The sequence below is a fragment of the Mycteria americana genome, chromosome 5 (assembly GCF_035582795.1).
Source record: "Mycteria americana isolate JAX WOST 10 ecotype Jacksonville Zoo and Gardens chromosome 5, USCA_MyAme_1.0, whole genome shotgun sequence".
Taxonomy (NCBI): domain Eukaryota; kingdom Metazoa; phylum Chordata; class Aves; order Ciconiiformes; family Ciconiidae; genus Mycteria; species Mycteria americana.
This window is the reverse complement of record NC_134369.1, coordinates 30,329,111-30,355,583: the sequence shown is the minus strand read 5'-3', so window position 1 is coordinate 30,355,583 and position 26,473 is coordinate 30,329,111. Positions and strand designations below refer to the sequence as shown.

General features: G+C 57.4%; 1 protein-coding gene across 3 annotated transcripts in view; it reads left to right on the top strand.

Moving 5' to 3' along the window:
* Nucleotides 1-23,952, top strand: part of DGKZ (diacylglycerol kinase zeta) — a 45,467-nt gene extending 21,515 nt beyond the window's left edge. For all 3 annotated transcript variants that reach the window (XM_075502691.1, XM_075502692.1, XM_075502690.1), the window contains 30 exons: nucleotides 275-383; nucleotides 1,082-1,177; nucleotides 1,980-2,057; nucleotides 2,401-2,457; nucleotides 4,685-4,753; nucleotides 5,199-5,270; nucleotides 5,592-5,708; nucleotides 5,801-5,872; nucleotides 6,164-6,259; nucleotides 6,542-6,624; nucleotides 7,209-7,269; nucleotides 7,663-7,776; nucleotides 8,179-8,319; nucleotides 8,811-8,889; nucleotides 9,187-9,242; nucleotides 10,315-10,377; nucleotides 10,611-10,684; nucleotides 10,797-10,908; nucleotides 11,188-11,387; nucleotides 11,678-11,778; nucleotides 11,903-11,982; nucleotides 13,442-13,511; nucleotides 15,428-15,468; nucleotides 16,064-16,254; nucleotides 16,820-16,851; nucleotides 17,604-17,647; nucleotides 18,018-18,138; nucleotides 18,675-18,711; nucleotides 19,004-19,103; nucleotides 21,506-23,952. In XM_075502691.1, the coding sequence (XP_075358806.1) occupies nucleotides 275-383; nucleotides 1,082-1,177; nucleotides 1,980-2,057; nucleotides 2,401-2,457; nucleotides 4,685-4,753; nucleotides 5,199-5,270; nucleotides 5,592-5,708; nucleotides 5,801-5,872; nucleotides 6,164-6,259; nucleotides 6,542-6,624; nucleotides 7,209-7,269; nucleotides 7,663-7,776; nucleotides 8,179-8,319; nucleotides 8,811-8,889; nucleotides 9,187-9,242; nucleotides 10,315-10,377; nucleotides 10,611-10,684; nucleotides 10,797-10,908; nucleotides 11,188-11,387; nucleotides 11,678-11,778; nucleotides 11,903-11,982; nucleotides 13,442-13,511; nucleotides 15,428-15,468; nucleotides 16,064-16,254; nucleotides 16,820-16,851; nucleotides 17,604-17,647; nucleotides 18,018-18,138; nucleotides 18,675-18,711; nucleotides 19,004-19,103; nucleotides 21,506-21,622 (2,683 nt within the window). In that variant the 3' untranslated portion in view covers nucleotides 21,623-23,952. The remainder of the gene's footprint in view (nucleotides 1-274; nucleotides 384-1,081; nucleotides 1,178-1,979; nucleotides 2,058-2,400; nucleotides 2,458-4,684; nucleotides 4,754-5,198; nucleotides 5,271-5,591; nucleotides 5,709-5,800; nucleotides 5,873-6,163; nucleotides 6,260-6,541; nucleotides 6,625-7,208; nucleotides 7,270-7,662; nucleotides 7,777-8,178; nucleotides 8,320-8,810; nucleotides 8,890-9,186; nucleotides 9,243-10,314; nucleotides 10,378-10,610; nucleotides 10,685-10,796; nucleotides 10,909-11,187; nucleotides 11,388-11,677; nucleotides 11,779-11,902; nucleotides 11,983-13,441; nucleotides 13,512-15,427; nucleotides 15,469-16,063; nucleotides 16,255-16,819; nucleotides 16,852-17,603; nucleotides 17,648-18,017; nucleotides 18,139-18,674; nucleotides 18,712-19,003; nucleotides 19,104-21,505) is intronic.
* The last annotated feature ends 2,521 nt before the right edge of the window (nucleotides 23,953-26,473 follow it).

The following is a 26,473-nucleotide window of genomic DNA, read 5'->3' as shown; positions in this document are numbered from 1 at the left end:
GGGCTTTGACCCAGCAGGCCTAGGCCGTGCCTTTTGCTGGGTGCAGGGTGTCTTTAGCTGAGCTGTCAGCAATTTGCCAGCACCTCTTTGTTCCACAGGGCTGCCTCGCAGGAGTAAGACTCCTTGGCCAGCAGTGCTGGGGATTCACCTCATTTCCAGATGCTTGGTCCTGAGGGTGTTTTTCTGCTTCAGCCTCACCACCCACCCCAGAATCAGGCTGTGCCTTGCATTCCTCCTCCCCTGATCTAATAGCCAGCCCTCCCATGTCTTCCAGGAAAGCTATTGCCAAGTCCAGCCTCCAGCACATGGTAGCCCAGCCAAACCCTGCGCTAGCCCCGAGGAGCGACTCGGAGAGGCAGATACGCAGCACTGTGGACTGGAGCGTAAGTTGTAGCGCGTTTTGCTGGGCATTGCATGGGATGGGCTCCTGGCCAAGAAGCAGCAGGCTCTTCCCAGGCTGAGGCTTCCCAGGTGACTTGAGCTTTGACACATTTATGGCCTCCACCGTTGCCACCAGCTGGTGCCAGCATCTGTGCTGCTGGCAGCACCCCTTGATGCTGTGAGGAGAGGCTGTGCAGGCACAGGTGGTTCCTGGGAGGATGGCATAGCTACTCCACTGCCAGCTCTTCTGCTCCTGGCAGCCGAGGTCTTCTGGTGGCTGGGGCCAAGCAGCAAGAGCAAGCCCCTGCTCCTTCGCAGGCAAAGCCTGGCAGATCCTCGGATTGTAGAACAGAAGCTGTTTCAGGAGAGTCCCCTGTGTTGAATTTGCCCCAATGTCTCCTCTCAAGGGGTGATGGAAGCAGCCCCCATGTGCAGGACACTGCAACTGGGCTGTGGGTCTTGGAGCTGGTTTCCCAGGGCCCTCTCATTTCCAACAGGTGGGCCATGATGGCAGCTTTATGATGTTTCCTCTGTCCAGACGTTGGCCCTCATTGTTCTGTGCATCTTGTCTCCCAGCCTACACCTAGCTCCAACCCCCCAGCCTTGTCCCAGTATCTTGTCCCTCACATAAAGCATTTTAGGGGCTTGGATGCCCATATGGGGGTGCTTTCAGAGAAACACGTTGTCTTGTGCCTTTCAGGAGACTGCGGTCTATGGGGAGCACATCTGGTTTGAGACCAATGTCTCTGGGGACTTCTGCTACGTTGGGGAACAGAACTGTATGGCGAAGCTGCTGGTGAGTCACTGGGGTCACCCGCCTCCCCAGCAAGGGCCACAGATGCAGGCTGTGCTGCCAGCTGGCAGGGACACCGCGAAGACCCTGCTGCCGCTGCCAGGGCAAGCGCGGGGGCTGCCGGGGGGGAATGTGTCCCTCCTACCTCTGCATGCTGGAGGGCTGCGTCCCCAGTTTCTACTGGTGCTGAGTTTGCAATAGGAACCTGACGCGGGGTTGCTGCTCACTCAGAGGTGATATGATGGTATTCCAGGGAGAGGCTGTTGGGATCTCACACCCTTAGAGGGAGAATCCGAATCCAGCTTCCCTGGAAAGACCTTTCAGTAGAGGAGAAAAATGAGTGCTGGAGACCCAAGCCTGCTGCCTCCTGACCCTGCAGGCCGCACTGATCTTACAGGGTTGCTGCAGTTCTCCCTCCCAGCTTGCAGACTCGTTCCTGCTTGTGGTACGGACATGGAGCACTGATGCCATCCTGTGCTAGCCCACAGGGTTTACCGTGGGAGCCCTGCAAGTGCCTCCCAGACCAGCTTCCACAGTGCTCTCAGGCTCTGTCAGAAGAGGCTAAGGACTGATTAAGCAGCAGGAGAGCACCGCCCTGCTCTGTGACAGGCTCAAGAGCATCTGCTCTAGGCGCATGCTTAGATCCCTTTACTTGCAAGGAGTCTAGGTGTATATAACTTTCCTATAGGACTTGTTCTGCATCCTGTGAAATATATGAAGGAGGTGTAATGGGAGGCTGAGCTTGCAGGCCTCTGAACACTGCTATTCACATGCATGTTCTTCCTCCTCTTTTCTCATCCTCCAGCAAAAACCTCTCTCCAGGCGTAAGTGTGCAGCCTGCAAGATCGTAGTGCATACACCCTGCATTGAACAGCTGGAGAAAGTGAGTAGAGCCTGTTAGGCCCTCTCTGTGGCTCGCAAAGCTGTAATAGCCTTTTCCTGGGCAGCCCTTCCTCTTGGGTAGTGAAAGACAAGAAGATTGGGGAACTGCAATGTGTCATTGCAAAGAGGGGTCTTCTGAGGAGACCATACCAAAAGGAGCATCTAGTGACGTGATTGGGACCCCAGGCCCCATTTTGTTCAGTAACAGAGATATGTGAGGGGTTTTGCGGCAAGCATTGAACATCTCCAGAGGCTCTGGGCCTGCTGTAGTAAAATAAACTCCAGTAGGTTTCCTTTGGGTATGATGGTTTTACTGATTCCTCTCATGTGTGTTCAATCCACAGATAAATTTCCGCTGCAAACCTTCCTTCAGGGAGTCAGGATCCCGGAACGTACGGGAGGTAAGAGATGTGCCTGGCACACTGCCCATGTCTGACCCCTCCTCGCCTTCCCAGTTTGGTGGCAAAAGCATCAGATGCTGCCAGCCTGTTGCCCATCAGAGTGCAGGCATCATGCTGCCTCCTGGCTCCAAGGGGATGGTGCAGTAAAAGGGATGTTTCTTTGCAAGGCAGCAGCGTAGACTGGGTGTGAGGAGTGAGGAGCTCACAGGCAGCAAATGCAGAGCATCTGCTGGTCTGCATGTTCTAAAGCTCCTGCACCTGTATGGGGGGAACCTGCAAACAAAGTGTTTCCTGGGAGAGTTTCTTCCCCCCCTTGTGCTGGTCCCCAAGCAAATAGAGAAGGCTGTGGCAAACAGCAGTTCCCCAAGTCTCCCACAATTTGGAAGGGAGCAGCACAGGCTCGCTTCTTGCTTTATTGCACAGCCCTGACCTGGGTGCCACAGGTACTCCATGTAACAGTGGAAGATGCCCACAGTGGTGCTGTCGGACCCCTTTAGCCCATGTTTTAATGTCCTGGGCATAAGCAGTGGCCTGGGACCTGCCTGCTGAGCTGCACTGGTGGAAGCACTTGTCAGCCTTCATGCTTCACCCTCCAGCCCGTGGAGCCCGCGTAGCCCATGCAGTGCTCTGGAGTGGGTGTGGATGGCTCAGTCATGGGCCATTTTGGTAACACAGCTGCTGCCCCCACTCCGTGTTTGTGCTGGCACAGCAGACGCAGTAGGGGAAAGGTACTCAAACACAGGGCTGCCTGCTCAGAAATGCCAGTGTCACCTGCTAAGGTGAAGCTTTCAACATCACTTTAAACCTTCCTTTCTTCATTTGCTTCTCCTGCCGTGCCTCCTTCCCATGTCACTCTTAGCCCAGCTCCCTTATTTGTCCTTCACTTACTTTTTGAGCTCTGCTGACAACTCTCTGCCTCCACTCACTCTTCTGTCTCTGTTTTCCTCCTCTCAAACATCTCCAAATTTTCTCTCCCTCCCCTTTCCTGGTTTTCCTCCTTTTACTCACAAACCCTGCTTCTCCATCCTGTCTTTCTAATACTCCTCAGTTCCTCCAAGGGCTCTTCTCTCCTGTTTCCCTAGAAAGGTTCTCTTCTGGCCTTTGTGCTGCCAGGGATCCCCTTCAGGGTCAGCCCTTTCCCTACATGTGCCTGGTGGGACCCAGAGCTGAGCTCAGGGCATAGTCGCCCTTTTGCTGCCACTGGATTAACATCCACTAAAGTCAACAGGACTCTTCATCCGTTCCCGTGTGCTGCACTCAGAGCAGACGACACCGGAGCTGACCCAGATCTCCTGCCAGGTTCTGCCTCTATCATCATCATGATTCCAAAAGCTGTCAAGCGCAGGGTGTTGGGTCCTACCTCACAGGCTGTGAGCTTGCACTCCCTCTTCCCTCTTTGCTGCCCTTCCCGCAGTGCCATTCCCAATCCAGGGCTAGAAGAGGAAGGAGGGATATAGGAAATGTGGTACTTCAGCGCAAAGCTTCTGTCCCTCCGCAACGCTCAGAGATCCCACTGCCACGTTTCTCTGCCTCCACAATTGCTCCTGCAAGTCCCAGCTCTCACCCACCGTGAGCCTGCAGACAGAGAGAAGGTGCCTGTGAGCAGCCTTGCTCCCCTTCCTGCGGGCAGGGGCTGAGGCAGGCTGGCAGGACTTCCCCCGGGGCAAACAGCAGGGTGAAGTGGGTGCGGAGGGCTTTGGGGCTGCTCCTCTCCTCAGGGAACGTGGAACTAGGCAGTTCGCCGCTTAGCTGCGAGCACTGCCATCTTCTTGCTGTGGGTGCAAACTGTGTCTCTCTGGGGATTTTCACTCCTTCCACTGGCATATTTTTCACCTGGCGCTGGAGGCATCTGGTCAGAGACGTTAGGAGATAGAGATGTGATTTATGACCAAAGTAATGCTCCACACTACTGCTTCCCCACTCTCCATTGGGTTTGCTTTGTGTGATTCTCAGTCTTCAGTTTTCCTCGCTTCCTTCCTAGTTTTTCTGGTTTTAATTCCCTCTTCTCTGAGCACCTTAATTTGGCCTCTTGCCCCCTGATTCTTTGGCTTTGCCTTCTCCCAGAGGGTTGGAGCTGGTGCATGTGAGTAGTGGGTTTGCTGCAAGAGCAGAGATCCTGGCTGGCCTGGGTCTGTTCCTCCTGCCTGTTCCTGCGTTCCCTCATATGCTGGGCCTTTCACTCCTTTTTTTTTTTTTTTTTCTTTCTCTTTTTTTCTTTTCCCTTTAGCCCATAGTTGTCCGGCATCACTGGGTACACCGGAGGCGGCAGGAAGGGAAATGCCGGCAGTGTGGCAAGGTAAGAGCGCACCTTGTTTTTTTTTTCTCAGCCTGAAGGAAAGCTAAGGTCAAACCAGAGACAAGAACAGGGCTGGGGACCAGGGACATCCCACCATTCCTGTTCGGTGGCAGCAGCCTACAGCAACACCAAGATGCATGCCCTGTTTTGCACAGTGAAGCACTACATAAGTGCTTCCCACACAGAGCTGTTCTCCCCCTGGGCCCAATCAATCCTGGAGGGGACTGTCTTCCTGATGTGCTTTCCTTGGGCAATAGGGACACCCCTGCAGAGTGCAGTGGCCTCCCTGTTGCTGTAGTGGTGGTTGGGCTATCTGACAGGGATTTAGAGAGCTGCTCTGGAGACAACTCTCTTTGTTAATGTCTCTCTTGGCGGTGGGAAAGTCCTGTTGGATGGTAGAAAGCTGCGAGGGAATTCCCTAAGCCTCTTATCCTTCCCTTTACAGGGTTTCCAGCAGAAGTTTGCCTTCCACAGTAAAGAGATTGTAGCCATCAGCTGTTCCTGGTGCAAGCAAGCGGTGAGCAAAGCCCCCATCGAACATCTTACCAGCCTGCTCTGCATCTAATGACCTCTGCTTTCTGCTGGGACCCCCCAAGCTGCTTCTCTGCAGTCTGCCCTTACAGCTCCTCTTACTGGGAGAGGCTGGGAGTTGCTATGATAGCTGGAAGCTCCTATGAGAAACTTTCTCCTCATTGCCTTCCCATTACAAAATTCCTGCATGGTTTCCTCCAGCTCTCTCTGCACTGGCATAGGGGAGCTGGGAGGAGGAGAAGGTGGTTGTCCCCAGCAAACTGAGCAGCTGAGTTTTCTCTCTGTCTCTTCTCTTCTCCTTCCCCAGTATCACAGCAAAGTGTCATGTTTCATGCTGCAACACATCGAAGAGCCCTGCTCGCTGGGGGCTCACGCTGCTGTCGTCGTTCCTCCCACCTGGATTCTGCGGGTCCGACGGCCCCAGGTAACTCACCTCAGCTCTTGTGGCTCTTTCAGAACTCCTGCTTGCCCAGCAGCTCCTCACTGAGTTTTTGGGTTTGTTTCTTTTCTCTCTAGAATCCACTGAAATCTAGTAAGAAGAAGAAGAGGACGTCGTTCAAGCGGAAATCCAGCAAAAAGGGGGCCGAGGTAAGAGATGCAGGAACAGGGAATGACCTTGTCTTGGAAGGGCGGAGGGACTGGCCAGTGAGGAGCGGGACTGGGAAACAAGGGGGTTTTGTGGGGTCTGTGCTGAGGTTAAGGAGGGTGAAGTGCGGGGAGGGTGCCTGCTGGCAGGGCAAATCCCAGCTATAAGGCTTACGGGGTGGCTGGGATGTTCTCTTCCTCCCAGTCCTGACCATGTGTGATGTTAGGGCTCAGCTGGAGGTGGGAGTTTGCGTTTCCCCAGGTTTGTTGAAGGACCTGCGGTGTCTCTTGCAGGAAGGGAGGTGGAAACCCTTTGTCATCAAGCCCATGCCAGCTCCTCTCATGAAGCCGTTGCTGGTGTTTGTGAACCCCAAGAGCGGTGGGAATCAGGTATGGCCTTGTCCTACGTGTCCCTGCGAAGACAGCTCTATGGGGGCGTTGCTTTTGGCTGCTGAGGACTCAGCATAGTTTTGGTAATGTCCCAGCTGCAGAAGAGGCAAGGCAACCTCTGCAATGCCAGTTTGCTGCCCAGCAATTCCCACCTAGGCCAGGCTTTGCCTGAGTCCCCCCCAGAACGCCATTGTCTCGGCCTGTCCTCGAGACCACGTGCCTTCTTCCCTCTGTCCACTGGGAACTCCCTGTTCCGTGCTGAAGTCTTTCTTGTACTCACAGGGAGCCAAGATCATCCAATCCTTCATGTGGTATCTCAACCCACGGCAAGTTTTCGACCTCAGCCAGGGTGGACCCAAGGAGGCGTGAGTACTGATGGGGGCAGCACCCTCCTCTCCCCCATCCTTGCCCCAGAGATTCCTCCCTAGAGCTCTTCCTGCAGCTAGTGGAGACCTGATGCTCCATACCTCCCTTGTGCCAAAGACACCTCCAACGAGTTCATGCTTTGAGAGGCCTCTCTAGGATACCTTGCGGCCAGTCCTGGCCTTGCAGTGTTTCCTGCTGGAGGGCTGGTGTAATCTTAAGGCTAGTGGCAAAGAGACCTAGCCTTAAGGGGTCTCTTTGTGTGGGAAGCAGTTTTAGGGTGACATTCCCAAATCTAGTTCATTATGTTCTCTTAATGTCGCATGGGTCTTGTCTGCTTGCTGCATTTCAGCTTATCTACGTGTACGTGGACTGTGGACACCCCGCTCTTCCTCTGCAAGAGCTGGTGAAGCCAAAGTTACTGTGGCTTTGCCTGCTGCTGTGAACTGCTGTGGTGATGGGGAGGGAGACATGCACATGGCTTTGTGAATGCTATGGGATCTGCGAGGGCAGAGACCCCTGCAGCCGCTGCGTAACACCTTCAGTGCCTCTTCCCTCCCCTCCTTACCCTCTCTGTTCCCTGCAGGCTGGAGCTGTACCGCAAGGTCCACAACCTCCGGATCCTGGCATGTGGGGGAGATGGCACGGTGAGTCCTCTGGCCCGTTCGTGCCTGCAGTACCCTTCACCCCAGGCCTTTCCAGTGCCAGCAGCAGCCCTCCTCGCTGTAATCCAGAATGGGGCAAAATGTGTGCACTGTGCCCATGGTCCAGTTGGTGGCACTGGATACTGTGGATCCCCTTGTGCGCTGCTCCAGGGAGTGCTAGTCTGTGGCATGTCTTGTCTGGATTTGTTGCCATTTTGGGGGACCAGTGTCCTCACTGGGGTTACTGGTATCTCCCACAGCAGCTGTTTGGAGCATTAAAGACTCTGAATAGCTTCAGTGGTGGCTAAGGGGACCCCATCTCTGGTCCTCTGCCATCGCTAGTGCTGCGGTCCCTGAAATAACCAACTGTTTCTTTGCGCTCTCTTGCTCGAGCAGGTGGGCTGGATACTCTCCATTCTGGACCAGTTGCGCCTCAACCCACCTCCTCCTGTGGCCATCCTACCTTTGGGGACAGGGAACGACTTGGCCAGGACGCTGAACTGGGGTGGGGTAAGTGACAGGCAGAAGAGCTCACTGCTGACAGAAGGGGGCTGAGCGCTTCAACTCCAGTTCCAGACACACGGGTGGGGATTTGCGCTGGCTGGCTGTTTTGACTTTCCCTAACTACAGACGAACAACTAAGTGCAGTTTGGATGTTACTGTTCTTCTGACATTTGAATTATTCTGAACTAGGTTATAATATATTAGGACATTAACAAAAACAATCATTATTTCCAACTGGGAGATTTTTAGAAGGAAGTTTTATTGTTTTTAAATTTGAAGTCCCACTTTGTTGAACATTCAAGTAGAATTGATCTTTTCCGCATCCTTTGCTCTGGGATGTCTTCCCAAAGAAGATGACACCTCTGTGGGAGGCAGGTAGGAGACTCACCAAGTCCTGCCCTTCACCAGGGTTACACAGATGAGCCTCTCTCCAAGATCCTGTCGCACGTGGAAGATGGGAACATTGTGCAGCTTGATCGCTGGAACCTCCACGTGGAGCCAAACCCTGACGCAAACCCTGAGGAAAAGGATGAGGCAGCCGCTGACAAGGTGGGACACCTCCTCTCCATGTTCCCTGCACTGGGGGTCTGCATTCTCCTTCTCCCACTGGCTCAGGCAGCCCTAGCGCCTGGGGCTATGGTGTTGGGCTGGCATTTCCCTGCTCCAATTCCACTCCTCTCCTCATGGCTCTGACCCGTAGCACTCATGGCGAGGCTAAATGTTCGGAACTAAATGTTCACCAGAGGTTTTTAACCATAGCTTGCAAAGGTATAAGCCCAGTCCCCTCTGAGACTGTTTCTTTAGCAGAAACATGAGTGATTGCAGGTATCTTGGAGAGCAGAATGTGTCCCCTTGGGCCATGTCCCTTGGCCCTAGGAGCCGGGATCCATCATCTCAGGCTGGTGACCTCTGTATTTTCCTGGGGGGAAGGCAAGCCTCCGCTCCCTCAGCCTCATGAGCACGGTGCATGGCTCTGTGACCTCGTCTTTGCTGTGGCCACACGCTGGCAGCCTCATCTTTGTTCCTCCTTTCCATTTCAGCTCCCCTTGGATGTCTTTAATAACTATTTCAGCCTTGGCTTTGATGCGCGCGTGACACTGGAGTTCCACGAATCCCGAGGTACGGGGGGGTGGCAGGGCTGGGGCAGGGTCTGTGATGATGGGGTGCCCCAGTGGTGGGCTCATAAAACACTCCTCAGGAAAGCGAACAAGAGGATTGCTCCAGGGACAGGGCTGGAGGTGAAACCTGAGGAGCAAGTGGAGGCTGCAGAGGGGGAAGAGGGGTGCCTGCACAGGAAGAGAGCTGGGGGCTGCCTCCTGGCCAAGGCTGGCTGGAGAGCCGTGTCTGGGGAGAGCTGGCAAGTGAAGTATTTCCATGTGCAGGCCAATGACCTGGACTTTTTTCTCCTTTCCCTAGAGGCTAACCCAGAGAAGTTCAACAGCCGCTTTCGGAATAAAATGTTCTACGCTGGGGTGAGTGCGTGGAGCATATCTGGACATGCCTTCATAGCAGCCTTAGCGTCAGCTGGAGCACAGGCACGGCCCCGGCTCATGTCCGCACCCTCAACTCACTCATCCAAGTTAAACAGGCCTTCACGTGCACCCAAGCTGAGCCCCCCCCGAAGCTGGAGAGGTGCTGGAGAAAGTCTGCAGCCCTGAGAGTCACAGCTCCTCTTTGGCTGCTAGCGCTGCTGGCGGTACAGCTTGCTCTCTGGCCTGCGGTACAGTTGCTGTCTTGATCTCCTGCCACTATTGTTCTTGTTCTCTGGCTCACAGACCGTCACCCGGGCAGGACCTCCCCGGAGCTGTGGGGAGGCAGGCTGTCCCCCCTGCAGAGGAATTGGAAGCCTTTGCATAAAGTCCCCGCACTCCTTCGGTCTTTTATTTTATACCTTGGGCCAGTTACAGCTCCCTGGCTAATTATGCCACCCTCCTGTATCTCACCTCCAGAGCTTTGTGTCTCAGTGTTCTCTTTGTCCATCCATGCCCCCATCCTCAATATACCTCCCTATCCATGTGGCTGGATGACCAGTATTTGAGCAGTATTAAAGGCCAAGTGCTGCTCTGTACCATCTCATATCTCTCCTGTTTGTGTCTCCCCTCCTCTCTGTACAGTTAAACCCAAAGGGGACCCTAGGATCTGTGTAACAGAGGCCATACTGTCTCTCCTGGTATCTCTAGATGAAAAAAGTCACATCAGCTCTGTTTTATGGTACTTAATTGCAGCTTGAGACTGAATTTGTGTCTTGTGACTCGAATCTCTCACAAGAGGAGACCCACCTTGCCAGCTCTTCCCTAAAGCTGGGACTGGGCTGGCAAGGGAATACTGCGGGGTGTTACTAAAGGTGCTCTGAGGTTTTTGGTAGGCAAAATGGCCAGAGGAATGGATCAAGTTGTTCTGGGAGGGGAGAAGAGAGGGCTTCTGCCAATGGACAAGGAAGTGATTTGCTGCTCTCAGCAGCTGAGGTCTGAAGGTCGGTGGCAGGCTTCCTGGCTGCACTGAAGGTGCACTTGTGGGTGCTAACGCTGTCTCTTGTCTTGGCAGACGGCCTTCTCCGACTTCCTCACGGGGAGCTCCAAAGACTTAGCGAAGCACGTCAAGTTGGTTGTGAGTATGCAGGGGTGCTCTGGGTCAGGGAGGGGCTTGAGCTGCTGAGGGGTGAGGAGCGGCCCTTTGGCGCACTGGGTATCTCAGGACTGAGGAGAGGATATGTTCCTGGGGACATTGGCTTCCCCTGGCTTGGAGGACAGTCACCATGGGGAGCAGAGGGGGAGGTCACTTCCTCCCAGGTGGGTAGGGTGGGCCAAGCAGCAGCCTGAATGCCCCTATGTTGTCTTCAGTGTGATGGGATAGACCTGACCTCCAAGATCCAGGACCTGAAGCCCCAGTGCCTGGTCTTCCTGAACATCCCCAGGTGAGCAGCCCCAGGACCTGACCTCTTCTGCTGGGTTCCTCACCCCCATGCCACAGATCCCTGCCCAGCTTTGGGGGGACATGTCCATGCATCACTTGCCATCCCTTCACAGGTACTGCGCAGGCACCATGCCCTGGGGCAACCCCGGGGAGCACCACGACTTCGAGCCGCAGCGCCATGATGACGGCTGCATTGAAGTTATTGGCTTCACTATGACATCCCTGGTGAGTTGGTGCTGTTGCCAGTTGTAGCTAGCAATGAGGGGAGTGACTGGTCCCATTGACCAGGCATTGGCCAGCCCCCCAGCTTCCCTTCTGAGGAGCTGTAGTGCTGGCCTGTGTGACAGTGTCTGCTCTCTGAGATATAGGCAAGGTGCTGTCATGTCCTGGTCTCTGTGGATCCCTTCCAGAACTTGGTTTACTTGTGGCATCTGGCTGACAATGGGTGCTCCCCCCATCCAACCCTCAGTCCATGCTCTGCTCTCACTCTGGACCCTTTCACAGGCTGCCTTGCAGGTCGGTGGCCACGGGGAGCGGCTGTGCCAGTGCCGGCAGGTGGTTCTCACCACGTCCAAGGCCATCCCCATGCAGGTAGATGGAGAGCCCTGCAAGCTGGCAGCTTCCTGCATCCACATCTCCCTGCGCAACCAAGCCAACATGGTGCAGAAGACCAAGCGGCGCAACTCCATGCCTCTGCTCAATGAGTAGGTTCCTCAGATCAATCTGCCATCTCCTCTCCAAAGCAGAAGGGACGGAGGGGGAAGGAATGGGACTGATCCGTCACTCCCAGAGGCATTTTGATCCTCTCTCAAGAAGGGCCTGGGAAGGGATCAGGTCACAGAAGTATGGCCAGACCCTGATGCTGGAGAAGCTGCTGGTGCCAAGCTCCCCACCCCAGTCTGTGCTCTTGCCTGTTTTGGAGGGGTGAGTGGGATAAGAAGAAAGTGGGCTGTCACTTTCTGATCCCTTCCTTTTCCTTCCCCCCTTCATGCAGCCAGCAGCCAGTGCCCGAGCGGCTGCGGATCCGGGTGAGCCGAATCAGCATGCGCGACTACGAGGCACTGCACTATGACAAGGAAAAGCTCAAGGAAGCCTGTGAGTGACCAGGGGCTGGGAACCACAGTCCCCGAGTCCGGCAGTGCCCTCAGCTCGGCTGTGTGAGGTGTTGGGGATGGGGCACAGGCTGCTCTCTGAGTTGTGTCTGTGCCCTGTCATGCAGCTGTGCCGCTGGGGATCATTGTGGTTCCAGGAGACAGCGACCTGGAGTTGTGCCGGACCCAAATCGAGAGGCTGCAGGAGGTGAGGCTTCACATGGGAAGTGGTCACGGCTGGATGCTGAGGACGGAGGGGCTCAGGGAAGGGATTTCTAAGCCTCCTTGACCTGCACGCACCAACACACATGCTCCTGCTTCTGGCAGCAGGTCATGGCTTGCCTTCGCCCCATGGTGGAGGCAGGATCCCAAGCTGGAAGACTTGTTGCTCCCTCCTCTCTGGCAGCTTCTTTCTCGTCATTGCTCTTCTGACCTTGTTCTCCAGGCCCAGAGTGTCGGTAGCCCAGAAAAATTATGGGGCAGTGGAAAAAGCCAGCATACATGCTATGGGGGCCTATCACCCCCTGGGTGTTTTGGGAGGCTTTTCCTCTGTCCCTTTGTTTGCTGTGCTGTGTTCCTTCAGCCCTCTGCCAGGCTCTGTATTTCCTGGCACAGCGCTGCCCCTCCCAGGGTGCCTGGATTAGGGTTGCTCCCCCCTCCAACTCTCTTCATTTGCAAGTACTAACTTTTGTGCTCTTGCCCATGGGCTAGTGCATGTCCATGACCTGGACACGGGCTGCGTAACCCTTGCTCCTGGTGAGCAATGCCTTCTGAGCCCACAGCATGCCTCCTGGTGCTGCACAGCTCAGTCTGATTTTCTCTCAGAAGATTGAAGGGACCTTGCTCAGTCCCCAGTTAGCTGGCTCTTGTGCCTGAGGGAATCCCATCCAGCATGTGCGTAGTGTCCTGCAGGGCTGGGTTGCAGAGTTCCTTGCCCGGGCTGGCACACTGGCATCTGCTCCTTGCTCTGCATGCCTGTCCCTTGCCCTCCTTGTGCCCAGGCACTGGTGAGGACACACAGACAGGCACATGGCTAGCAGCTCCCAGGCTCAGAGGGTAATGCTTTCCTACGGCGTCAACCTGGTAGACTGATGCCTCTGCAACCTCTAACGCTGTGCATTGAGGCTGGTGTTCCTCGGTCACCTCATGCTTTGCCTCTTCTCTTGGGCAACCACTGTGCTCTGGCCTCAAAGCAGGGCAGGGACCGGGGACCTTGGCCAGGCAATGCGTAAAGCCAGATATGGCAGCATGTTAAGCAACACCAGCGGGATGAGAGAGGGGCTGGGGGGCTGCCCAGACAAAGGCTGTAATGGCACACCTTGCCTTTCTGCAGGATTTCCCTCCACAGCCCTCCGCTTTAGAGCATCTGCTCTTTCAGGTGTGTATGGCCTCACTCTGTCCCCTGGGCCCATCTGTCATGTGCACCATGCCGGTCTTGTGGGCTCGTCTTGTGGCACCTCCCTCTCCAGTGAGCTGGTGTGTGTCAGCTCCAGCCTGTCCCGTGCTGCTCCACATCGCTGTGTGCTGTGCCTGTGTTCCAGTTCCCCTTTCCATCCAAGTGCCTGTGGTCCTCCATGTCTGCAGGGACCTCCCAAAGCAGGAGGGACACTCTGGGGAATGATGGGGAGGCCAAGAGACACGACTTTATCCTCTCTTTTTTTATGCAGGAGGGAGATGGAGCCAAACCGAAGACACTGTCGTCCCAGAAGCTGTCGCCCAAGTGGTGCTTCCTGGACTGTGAGTATCATCTTCCCCTGCGAGCGCTGACTGTGTCTGAATTTGGGGGAGTGAGGGGACAGACCCTTAGTGACAAGCCACTGAGAGCCATGTGGGACTTGGGACTCATGGATGTCGGGGCCTTTGCAGCCAAGTGCAGCAGTTTTTTGCCCCAGGCCGTGTCTCTGGCTGCTGACCACGAGTGGAGCGAGGGGTGTCTGCTGGTCTCCTGTCCCCAGAGCTGAAGGCAGCTTGGTGGCGTGTGTCCCGTCACTGTGGGACTGGCGGGGTTGCTCTCCTGTGTCGTGCAGGCAGGGGGCCCCCCTGCTCCAGCACGCTGGGAGCGAGGCTCACCGTGAGCATCCCGGGGATATGGGAGCAGGCTCCCCGCTGGGCTCCAGCTGCTGCTTCTCCCCTGCCTGAAAGCAGCTTTCTCCTCTCTCTGTGCTTTCACTGACCAAGAGGGTCCAGAGCTCTCCCTCTGTACTTGGAAGCTGGCTGAGAGAAATGACTGCTGGTGGCACTTCATCTCCCTGACTTCCCAGTAGCGGTGCATAGAGCACAGCAGAGCACAGCCGCGGGTTGCAAAGCGGGCCTGGGAAGCCTCGTGCTAGGCAGAGAGGATGCAGCTTCTCCCTTTGGGGTTCCAGCCCTCCATGTGGGACTGCTGGTGCTGCTGCTCCCAGGTGTCACTACCAGGACATCTGTACCAGGACCGCTGTCCCTCTTCCTGCCAGTCTCCCAGCAGCAGGTTCTGGGCTCAGGAAAATGTGTCAGGAAAGAGGCCAGAGCCTCATTCAAGACAGCGCAGGCTCATTCAAGCAGCTGAATTACAGGCCTTCAGCAGCAGCTCCCTGGCTGTAAATCTCCAGCCAGAACAGGATAAACGGGGCTCTTTCACTCCTCTCATCTGCTGCAGCCCATCTCCACTCTGTTTGTGGAGAGAATTCCCCGGGTCCCTAAGGGTCCCACTGCAGCAACCTTGCCTGGGCAGGCACCAGCAGCCTGGTGGAACACAGGGGAAGTGCCAACCTGTGTGGGGACCCAGTTGTCCTGGTGCTGTGCTCTTGCTTGTCCTGCTCTCCCCGGTGATGCTGTAAGTCCCCAGCCCCTCCCTGCTCCCCAGGGGTGGTGGCTGCATGGGTCTGGCTCCAGCACAGCCACTTGCTCTGTTGGTGTTGAAGGAGCTCTTCTCCTGCTATGGGGGATCTCTCCTCTAAGGAAGAGGGATGAGCAGAGGGATGCACTCGGACAGGCTGCTGCCAGCAACAGGCAGGAGGCTGGTTTGAAGCTCTCTCCTGCCATCCTAGGAGATGGGCTTGGATCTACAGCTGGTGGTGGCATGCTCCATTGTACCTAGCAGTCACAAGCTCTGGCATGGCCTCGTGGTGGTCCATGGGACCTTACTCAGTCAAGTCAGCAGGAGGCTGAGCTCCCTCTTCTCCCAGCCCCACTTAGTGGCCCCATTTGTCAGCACTCTGCAATGAGGTGCACCATGTTAAATTGGAGTAGTTCCTCACCTGGTGCAAGGGAATGCTGAGATGTGCACTGCATAGCACTGAGCTTTGTCTGCTCAGGCTAATGCTGAAGCACCCAAAAGCCCCTAGAAAGGCCATGGTGTCCGCTAGGCATGTTCTTGCCTTCCCTGTGGCTCCCTGCCAGGAGTCATCAAGGAGGAGGTAGCAAGCAAAGGCATGTTGCACAGGGGCATGGTGGTCTGTAGGCCCAAGGGGCTGCCTCTCGGGTAAAGAGAACAGCAGGGTCCCGAAGGAAAGGGGGCTGCTCCTTGTCAGGGTGTGCTGTCTGCTTTGCTGTGCCCTCCATGCAGGCCATGAAGTGGCTGGATAGTTCACTACCTCTCAGTGGCAGAAAGTGGCCGTCTCCCTCACCCCACCACACCAAGAATCACTCTGTCTCGCTCTGTCCCTGTCTTACAGCAACCACGGCTGATCGGTTCTACAGGATAGACCGCGCACAGGTGAGTGTGGCCTCATCCTCCACTGTTGTCCCAACCCAGCATCTGCTGGGAAGGTGCTTGAGTGTCCTGCGTTCACATGGACCAACAGGCAGGCTCAGCCTTGGGGACACACAGGTCTCACACCACTGCCCTGCCCTGTGGCATCCCCCAAGGGGTGGTGTGACAGGCCTGGCCCAGGACCAGCCCCAGCGCCCCCAGGTTCCCATGGAAAGGGAGGAAGCATGGGTGGGAGCACAGAGACTTGGGTAGGAAGCTGCCTGCAGGACCCTACAGCAGAGCAGATAAGGAATAGCAATGTAGCAAGGCTGGCCAGGCACCCACCAATTGGGGTCGTCTTACCCAGCATTAAATACTTTCCCTAATGATCTGGAGAGGGGGACATGGAGATGAGTTGTACGGGTCAGCTGCTAGGTTGGGAGGAGATGGGAAGCCTGAAAAGGACAAGGAGATGTGGAGGCTTCCCAGGCACAGGTCCCAGGACTCTTTAAGCCACCATCACTCTGCTGAGCAAGTGGGCAGGCTACAAGGCATAGCATGTGAGGGGACGGGAGATGTATAGGTCTTGCTTATGAGGAGGATGATTTGTGTCTTTCAGGAGCACCTCAATTATGTGACAGAGATATCTCAGGACGAGCTCTATGTGCTGGACCCAGAGCTGGTGATCACGCAGACCGTGGGCACCTCTCCTGCCATGCCTGACCTTGTCGACTCGTCTGCCGTACCCACTGGGCACCATTTTGCATTCCCCTCCTCTTCTTCCTCTCCACCCTCATCTCCTGCCCCCAGGTGAGTCTGGGGTGGGAGAGAATGGGGTGCTGGGCCTCAGGAAGGATGGGCAGCAATGGGAGAGCCAGGGTTGGCTTCACTGCATTGATCCCTGGGCCAGATTACAAGGGGGCTCCTAGAAAGCAAGCAGGAATTCGGTGCTGAGTTAGACCAAGTGGTGACATGCTGTCCCATCCTCCCTGCTCCCCAGCCAGTGCTGCTGGAGGTGGTGGGGCATCACCAGGTGGCTCAGCCGTGAGGTCAAGCTCCAGCGCCTGGCCCATGGGGCAAAAGGCATGGGTGTCTATTGGCCCAAGTCAAGCTGGCCTTGGGTACAGGTGAGCAACAGAGCTGAGAGCAGCAGTAGAAATGGGAGTGGGGATGGCGAAGAACCCAGATTGGGGAAGAAGCAGATGGCATGACTAAAGAGCAGCAAAGTCCCTTGGCCTGCCTCTGCTGCTGCCTGCTGGAGGAGTGCCATGGGCAGGCTTCTCCACAGCTATCCTTCCACCCGCCGTGTGCTCTTTTGGGCGACCTGCTGCCAGGACTGGCAGGGTTAGTTATGCCTTTTCTTCTTCCCTTCCAGCGCTGAGCCTGAGCGCTGCCTCCCGCACAAAGGTGAGTCCTGTCCCACCCCCTGTTGCACCCTCTCTCAGGTTGTGCTGTTTTGGGTCCCCACCAAATTTTTTTTGGCCTATCCTTTCCCTGGTGTGCAGGCAGGAACCCTGCTGTCTGTGTGCTAGGTGGGAGTGCAGACCCCAGAGGTGGGCAGGAGAGACCTGACAGTGATTTGTGGAGTGGCCTGGCCAGGCGCGCCTTCCAGACTCCGCCATGCGGGAAACGGCATGGCGGAGGGGTTAATCCCCCACCTGCAGAGCCAAGTGCTGTGGGCTGGGTTGGGGGGCTGTCCCTGCCAGACAGAGGTGGGAGCACAAGGTCAGGGGCCTCGCCGAGCTGAGCAAATGGAAAGAGGTTCCTGGAGCTTGAGCGGAGCCCAGTGCCTGGAAGTGTGAGTGAGTCATGGGTGAGAAGCATCTTGGCTGCTGGCTGACGCCCAGGAGTTCTGGTCCCTGCTTCCATCACAAGTCATCCTGCCCATGCGCAGAGACTGCTCCCCCTGCATGCGCACCTCCCTGGGTCTGAGGTCTGGCTGTGCCCCAGCTATGTGGGGTCTCCCTCCTTCCCCTGGCTAGTCCCTTACATGCCGGAAGGTGGGGGAGCCTTGTAAAACCAGTCTGACCTAGGGGTTAGCATCTGGAGGAGCTCCAGCTGACTGCTGAGCCTCCGGTGCCCAACCCTTGGCTCCCCGGTTAGATATACGGCATTACAGCTTGGCTTTTCTGACCCCGACCCATCTCCTTTCTTTGCAGACGACCTTCTGATAGAAGCTGCCAAGAGCGGCAACTTCAGCAAGGTAGGTGCTCCTGCTGCCTGCTGTGATGTGCAGCCAGAGCTGGCTCTGGGTGCTTGCCCTGCAGCCTGCTCGGCTGGTGTCCCCCTCGGGCTGTGGGAAGCCCTGCCAGCCACGCTGCACGGTTGCCCTGGAGCAGCTCCTGTCAAGGGCCTTCCTCCAGGAGCGGTGGCTGGAAACCAGGCAGGCTCCTGGCAAGAAGCCCTGTTCCTCGTCTGGGGGACATGGAGGGAGGTGGCTGAGCTGGCCAAAGCTCCCCACCAGGTCCCAAATATCCATACAACCTGCCGAGCACTCCAGGGACACGATGCCGGGGCTTGGGGCTTGGAGCTGGAAAAGGTAACTCATCCCAAGCAATCTGGTAATCTTGTAGTTCCAAGAGCTGCACCGGGCTGGAAGAGACCTGATGGTGCGAGACTCCTTGGGCCAGACCGTCCTCCACCATGCTGTCAAATCAGGGAGCAAGGACATCGTCAAATACATCATCGAGAATGGTGAGCTGGGGCCAGAGTGCCACCCTTAGCAATGGAGCCTGGCAGCTGAAAAAGCCCGACCCTCTGCTTGGAGGGTGTGCTCCTGGGCTTAGATCCCTTCCCTCCGGTTTTGCTACATCCTCCTTCTGGCGTATGGGCTTTCCCTGGCACGTCTGCCAGTACTAGAGTGCCCTCACGGCCATTGCCGCGTCCTGGCAGGGACCAGCATGTCTCTGGGAAGCAATTCTCAGTGTCCTGCTTCTGCCTTCAGGGCAGCTGACCTGTTGTTTTTGGCAGCGCCCACTGAAATAGAGGCTGCTTTATTTTTATTTAGATATTTCGCTGTAATGAGTCCACCACAACTCTTCTTCCCTGATCTCAGCTGGGCTCAGATGCCGTTGCTGGCCTGAGTGCTTTGGAGCCAGGACCTTTGCAGGCAGCGTGGAAAGAAATAGCAGCCCCTATGGAAAGATGCAGAGTGCGACTGGGGAGTAGGTGGGTCTGTCTCTGCCCCGCAGCCGGGTCTCACTCGCCCTGCACTGTCTTTCTCTCCACAGCCCCTTCAGAAATCCTCGATGCCACGGAGGAGGAGAAGTAAGTTGCTGACTGACTTGCGTTACCTATTGGCCAGACTCTCTGCGAGGTGACCGGTTGTCTGGGCACTTATCAGCTGCCCTCACTCTAATTACCAGCCATGGTTCCCAGTCCACTCTGGACCAACCGTCCCCAAGCAGCACCCCCTCCTCTGCCAGGGCTGCCTGGACAAGCACGCAACCCACCACGAGCTCCTGCTGCAGTCAAATTGCTGTCCCTCGCTGCCACCCGCACATGCTGCTTGTCCCCGTTTGGGGGGGACATCTCACATTTCCCGCTTTCTCCTCCCCAGCGGCGAAACCAGCTTGCACCAGGCTGCAGCCTTACGCCAGCGCACTATCTGCCACTACATTGTGGAGGCCGGGGCTTCGCTCATGAAGACGGACCTGCAGGTGATGGCAGGAGGGCTGGCAGTGGGGCTTTCTGGGGGGACCAGGGAGCCAGCAGGAGCAGGGCCAGCAGGAGAGCAGAGCAAGGGTGCTTTGGCTGGGCTCTTTGCCAGCCAGAGAGGAGCTGACATGAAGCACCCGTGCTTGCCCAGCGGAGCCCAGGTGCAGAGGGGTTAAATCCCTCTCCTCCCCGCACTTCTCTCCCTGTTGTTTTATTAAATTAGAAGCGAGGGGCTGGAATGTCTCATCCCTGTCTCCCCCTTCCCACCCTCCGGGGTCAGAGCAAGGACATTCTCCCTGCGAGCGAGCTCCCAGCTGCAGGGCTCCCCCCGCTCTCCCCCCACAGACAGCCATGATGGGGGCACTGGGAGCTCCTCTTGGCGGGTGAAGCCGGCCCGTGGGGAGCGGGAGCAGGCAGTGGCGGCCCTCTCCCTCGCGTGCCAAGTTAATTGAGACATGCTTTGGTGCTGGGGAGTTGTGCCAGCCCTGGCAGAGGAGTCGCAGGAAGGGGGCTTGAGGCCGTGTTTTGGTACAGGAGGTTCCCGGGGCTGGCAGGTGGCAGAGGGGACGTGGTCGCATCTGTCTGGTGGAGGCTTGTAGCGATGGGCTGTAGCAGAGGAGATGTAGTAACAAGGCGAGAAGGTGCAATCTGTGGGTCTGGGACACAGGGTAGGAGCCCAGCCGGGGGGATGCAAACTTGCTGGGGCGGTGGAGCTCAGGGGCCACCTCAGACAATGCGCAGCCCCATCGCCAGCTGCCAGGGAGATGCTGTACAGACAATCTCTGGCTCCCCATCCCTCCTCCGCGGTCCTGGCCAAGGCTTGGGCCTTGCACAGCGCCCGGGGCAGGGCTGGCCTGGCTGGATACTCAGCTGGCAGAGGCAAGGGGAGAGGGCAGCTCTGGGGGCACAGCCCCTCTCTGCCCCCAGCCCCCTTATCTGCCTGAAGGAGGGGAGCAGCCCCCAACCTGCCAGCACAAAAGGGAGCCCCGCTCAGGCATGACTGCTGCCCTGGGGAACGGGGCTTGCACATGCCTGTGCAAACACGCGTCTGGGTTTGTAGCTGTCTGGGGACCCCTCTGCGCTGCTGCGCTGACCTCGCATGGGCCCCGGGTCACAGCCTGCCTGCACAGGCATGAACCCACCTCGTTAGAAGCCCCAGCGTCAGACCTGTGGCACGGGTTCAGAGCAGGCTGATCCTGCACCCTGCAGCGGTGAGGGAGGCTGAGCCTTATCGGTCGGTGTGCCTCAGCCCAGCTGGGCAGAGGGGCCCTGGCAGCTCCGGTTTCAGGCTGCAGGCAGGCAGCGTTGCAGTGGGGCTTCTGCAGGGGGACGGGAAAGAAACTCAATTCCTCCTCTGGTCTTTCCCCCGCTTTGTTAAATGAGCGCTTGCGTTCAGGGGCTGCGGAGAGGAGGCCCCTGAGGAGAGCTGGCCCTGAAGCATGGAGTGGTCTCCCTACCCCTGCTTGTGTGTTTGCTGGGTGGATGTGTGCAGGACCCTGGGGTGTGCCTGGGTCTTGGGGTGCACGTGCAAAATAGGGGGTTTCTCGGTGCATCTCTCCGCAGCCACACACAGGTGGGCTTTTGTCCACAGCCGCATCCAGGCCCGGCAGGGGCTCCGCATGTCTGACCATTGTTCCTGCTGGAGAAATACGGCTGCGGGTCGCCCTGGAGGCCCCAGACCCCGCTGCAGCCGCCTGTGCCCCACTGCGCACCAGGGGACAGGCCGGGCATCCCTTCCGGGGCTGGTTTTCAATGGCAGCGGCAGAGCGCCAGGTTTCCGTGGCCTTTCTCAGCAGCATGGCAGAGCCCGGGTGCTTGGCAAGGAGGAGCGAGGAGCAGGGGGAGGGAAGGGGGAGAGGACACGGAGCTGGGAGCTGTTAACAGATTTGCTTTTTATGGAGTGCGGGAGTTCATTAGTGGACACAGTCCAGATGGCTGCAATAAGCTGGTGAAATGTGATCCTCCTCCGGGAGCGCTAGCCAGGCTGCGAGAGGGAAGGGGGGTTGGTATTCCTGGGCATTCCCCAGACATACCCCTCATTCCTCACCCTCTCCCGCCTGCCTCCCCAGCGCCAGGGAAGAGCAGGTCATGGGGATCAACCTTTGTCTCCTTTCGGGGGGCTGGTGACGGTCAGGGATGGTCTCTGTCCTGGCCCGCACCCGGGGCCAATGGCCCTTCAGGGGACAGCTTCCAGCCCTGCAGCAAAGTCGGGCTTCTCAGGAGCATGCTTTTGCTCCGTGGCGAGCACCTGGGCATTTGGCTGCCCGCCTTGGGGCTTGGCTGCAGGCTCTGCTGGACCCAGCTGCAGCCACCTTTTCGGTGGGGGAACAGGGGCACCTTTGGGTGCCGAGGCAGCATTTAGGCAGTGCTCAGGGCTCTGACGTCTTTTGCCTCCCCTGTGCAGGGAGACACCCCTAAGCACCGGGCTGAGAAAGCCAACGACCCCGACTTAGCTGCCTACCTCGAGAACCGACAGCACTACCAGATGATCCAGCGGGAGGACCAGGAGACAGCTGTGTAGTGCTCGGTGTGCCTTAGCCCAAGCCAGCTCGGGCAGGACGAGAAGAGGACGATGGCAACTGGCAGAGCTGTGAGTCTGGCCCAGCCCTCCCTAGATGTCAACCTGGTCCCCGGAGGAGATGAAGCCAGCAGAGCTCTGCCCCAGGCTGGGCTGGGACTCTGTTTATGAGGACAGTGGGTATTTGGGACTTGAAGCCTGGCTCTTTGTGTGTCCCCCCCTTCACCCCTCATCTACCACGTTCCCTGCCCTCAATGGGCTTCATCCTGCAGCCCTGTTGGGGCAGGCCAGGCTGAAGCCCTGGGTCACCTTTGTGCATGGGAGTGATGCCAGTGCCCCCTCCGCAGGCTCCTACCTATGATCCTTGTGGGATATCGTTGCTCACCCCCTCTGCCTGCTGGCAGTGCTCTTCCTTTAGATGCTTGGCTAGGTTCGTGTCCTGTTCCTCCTTTCCTGTCTGGCACAGCTGCAGGAGGCACAAGCTGTGTGGGCACACAGCAGAGGCTGTGAGCCTCAGACTTTGCCCCAAGGGAAGCACCATGACTTGCTACCCCTGCCTCCTCCGCCCTCCTGTAGGTTTGGGGCTGCCCTGGATCTCTGCATTGCCCTACCAGGGCCTTCTGCAGCAGGAGGGGAGTCCCTGGCACACCCAGCCTTTCCTCAGAGCATCTGGGGCTGGCACAGCCAGAAGCAGGGCAGCTGCTGCCCTCTGGGTTGCCTTTAGTGCTCAGCCAGTCGGCAGTCTGGCCCAGGGCAGGAATGGCATGGAGGAAGGCTACCACGCCTTCCCACTGTCCTTCCCTCCACAGGGCTGGGTGGAGCAGCCTGCACAGCCGGTGTCTGCTGGGCATCTCTTCATGAGCCTGCTGCAGCACGTAGCCATGGTGGAGAGCTGCACTTGGCCTGGGCGGTGGCTGCAGGGGAGCCCGTTGTATTTCCCAAATGCTGATTTGGATCTGGCTGCCCTCCCTGCTTCAGCTCCCCCCCCCGATGCTAGACATTGCACTGGGCTGGAGGGGCAGTGCTGGGGTCAGTGCTGCTCTCAGGGATTACCCCCATGCCCCCCAACCTGTCAACACGCATCCTCTGAGTCTGACTCCAGCCATCCCCCAAACTGGCAGAGGGCTTTGCAGGGAAATCTTGGGAGCTTGCCCAGCCCAGACACAAGCTCCCTGGGCAGGCCACCAGCTCACCCTCTCCAGTTTTAGCAGAAAGAGGGATTGGGATGCATAAGAAACGTCAGAGCTCTCAGCCCAGACTCACACCTGCAATGGGATGGCATTTCACCTACCACCTGCCATGGGGCACGAGGCACCACGACCCATCTCCCCTGCCCGATGCTCTGGGTGCTGAGCATCTGCAGAGGCATCAAGCCAGCCCTTCAGCAAGGCTTTTGCAGCATTGACAGTCTCTGGGACCAGGAGGTGCCAGCAGAGGAGGAGAGCTGATGGCTCTGGGCCTTGCAGACCTGCTTGGCACCTTTGGGCGGGCAGTGGTTGCGAAGCGGGTTGCTGCTCGCAGCTTGGGTCCCAGGAGAGGATGTTGCTGCTGCGTGGGGTCTGTGCGGTCTCACCTGCACTCACACCCAGCTGCGCCTGCTGGGTGCTGTAGTGCTGGGTGGCACCGTTCAAATCTCTCCTAATACCAATACCAAGAAAAGGATATGAGGATACCGCAGAGAACCAGAATACCCTTCAGGCTTTTTGGCCAGGGGGCAGAGTTCCCTTGGAGGATGGGGGATGCAGTAGTGGGGAGCAGAGGCGCAGGGCAGTGCAGAGTGCCAGGGGCCAGCGGTAGTATTGGCATTTAATAACATTCAGAGCTGGGATGCTCCAGCAGTGCCCGGAGTTCCCATCAGCACTGCTCGCTGGCCACCGACAGACAAGGCACTGTCATCTTCTCAAAGGTGCAAACTGCTGCCCCCCAGCCTGGCCCGCAGGTGTTTACAGCCCCAGCTTCCCCTTTTCTCCCCAGTTTTGTATCTTTCCTTATAGTTTTTGTACAGGTAGTTGAGAGACACACTGTCCCCCTCCCTGCCTGGCCCCTCCGTGCACGCGTGAGCTGAGTTGCTGTGCAATTCCAAGCCTGGCTTGTATTTTGGCGAAGGCGGAGGGGGTGTTGGTCACCCTGCCCGTAGAGGGCAGGGGTTCTGTGCAATACCTGGGTCTGTGTTTCCTAGATGCTGTTGTAGGACTGTATTTTTGTAACTCTGTGAGGGTGGCAGCTCCAGCAGGCCAAGAGCCTGGCGTGAGCCTGCCTTCCCGTCGCTTTTCAACTCGGACCATTTGGATGTTGTTGTTTCTTGCCATTGAAATAAAGAGATGGATGTTTTAGTTCCTGTCTCCAGCTGCATCCATGAGAATGTGGCTGGTGCTGCACAAGTGACACCCCTGGAGGTTGTACCCCGAGGCTTCTGCCCCCATCCTAACCGAGGGTATTCTGGGGAGTTCCCTGCTGGGCCAGGTCTTTGCCTACTTCCCTGCACAGCATCCCTCTGGGACAGTTGCTGGATACAGTGACTTCGTCCTGAGGGACCTTCTCCGCCACTCTGTGGCATACGTCGATGTTCAGTGTAATGTGATCCAGAAGGGCTTGGAAGCGTGAGTCAGGAGCTGGCAGCCTGCTGTTCCTGCCCTGCTCCAGTTCCTCCCTGGGGCGGGAGGCGGCAGCCCCGGCAGCAGGCCTGCCCTGCCCTTTGCAGCCGCACAGCTATCGGTGGGTACTACAGCGGCATCCAGCCTCCAGATTTCAAAACGTTTCTGTCAGCCTTTCTTTGTGGTGAGCTGTCCCCAGTCACTGCTCTGCGGGGGGATGAGCCTGCTCGAGGGCTCTTCCCGTTCATTCCCCGCTCCAGAGGGGAGCGTTGGGGTCCTGCTTGCAGCGCTGAGCACTGGGGCTGCCAGCATCAAGGGCTGGGATTATCTCCGGTGGGAGGACTGCTCTCTGATTACAAAAGCGGGGGATTAGCGATGCTTCTGCTTCCAGCCATGGGCTCGTAAGGTTGACTGTAGCCACGGCCATCTCTCCTGCAGAGTTTCCTTTGCAAAAGCGAGGTAATTGCTCTGGCCGACGGCGTGCTGGTGAGAGAGCCGGGGATGGACACGGTGGGTGATGGGGAGCTAGACTCATACCTTAAACTCGGATTCCTGAGGGCAGCTTGGCAGCCTGCCTGTCGCTCCTGCCGCCCCCTCTCCGCCCAGAGAAGCAGCCTCCTTCCCCGGCTGCGTCCTCCCTTCCACCCCCCCGCGCCTCCCTTTCATCGCCTTCAGCCTTTCAGCTCCTGCCCATTGCTAACAGGGGGGGTCTGTAGCGGGTGCAAGGCACACCAAATTGTCCCGGCCTCCCTGGGCTGCTGCCCAGGGACCAGGCAGACGTGTGACCAGGAGGAGGGGGCCCACTCCGCTTCAGTGCCCGGACCCCGGTGCGTTGGCGCTTGGCCCATGTCTTGGCTGCGAGGACCATCAGTAACCATGGCAATGAGAGTTTTCCAGCCGCCCCGGTGTCAAATTTATGGTGGGGGAGAGAAGTGTTCCCAAATGCAATCGCTGCGATGGGGGGTGTTAGGAAAGCAGCTCTCTTTTGGGGGAGAGCTCTGCCCTTCTCTCCAAAGGGCCTCAGCATCCCCCACGTCTCCCTTGCAGCCGCATGTCGGAGGTCCAGAGGTCTGTCTGGCCTCTCGTGGGATGGAAACACACTTGGGGGTGTACGCACGGGGGGGCGCAAATGCCGGCTGGGGAAGGCTGTGCAAACCCAGCCCCAGCTAAGTAGAGCTGGGGTGACAGCAGTTGGCTGTGTTAATGATTACCTGCCACACACCCGCCTCTGCAAGTCTAAACAAGGACAATGTCCCCCCGCCCCGTGCACAGCTGTGTCCCCGCGCTGGCACTGCCACACTGTACAGTAACAGTGCTCCAAGGACCAGGCTTCAACTGGAGATGGAAAAGGCGGAGTTGACATGCCATGAATTATCTTGTGACATTTTTAGAGGTAAAAAGCTCATTAAGCAATCGCAGGGAAATGCACCTGGGTTGGTCACGCTCCCTCTTTTCTCTCCTTCCCTCGGTATGAGGCCCCGTTCTGCAAACACAGCCTTCTGCTGCTTGTTTGAGCTGGGGCAGGAGCTGTTCCCCGCCCTGCATCCCTCAGAGAGGGCCTGAAGGGACCAAGCACAACCACTGCTGGGAGTGATGTGCACCAAGGTATCTCTGCTCTCCCATGCAGCCAGCACCTGTCTCCGGGTCCCCAGCCCGAGGAGGCAACAGGAGGGGAATGGGAACGGAGGAAGGAGTGAAAATTTGCACAGGGCTTCACCATACCTTGGCCTGCTCTGCCCTGGGGACCCCAGTAGGGTCTCTGGCTCCTGGCTAGAGATGGCTGAAGAAAAGTAGCAGCACTTGCCCCATACCCAGCTCTTTCACAGCTGTACCAGGCCCTGGTTTGCTCATCACAGACCCATAACTCAGACTTGCAAACCTGATGCCACTGAACCCCAGCCAAAAGCAGCACACCTAGGCTCTTCCCCTTCTTTTTGACCGTGAAGTTTCTCTCCGCAGCTTTCTTCAGCTCTGGTTTAAAGGCCCAGCGATGGGGGGCTGGGGGGGACTACTGGCTTTGCTACCTGTCCAGCTGTCAGGACCCATTTCTGCACGCTGTGCTCAAAGGTACAGCCTGGCACGTCCAGACCCCTCACCACCCAGAGGTTGATGTGCGCAGTGGGCAGGGGAGATGACATGTTCCCACAGTTGCCAGGCCTCCTCAAAACCTCTGCAGATGTTCAGGAAACTGCCGGCAGAGTGTGAGTTAAATGCGCGAATCTCTCGGAAAGCATTCCTGGTTGTGAAGCAGCTCATAAAA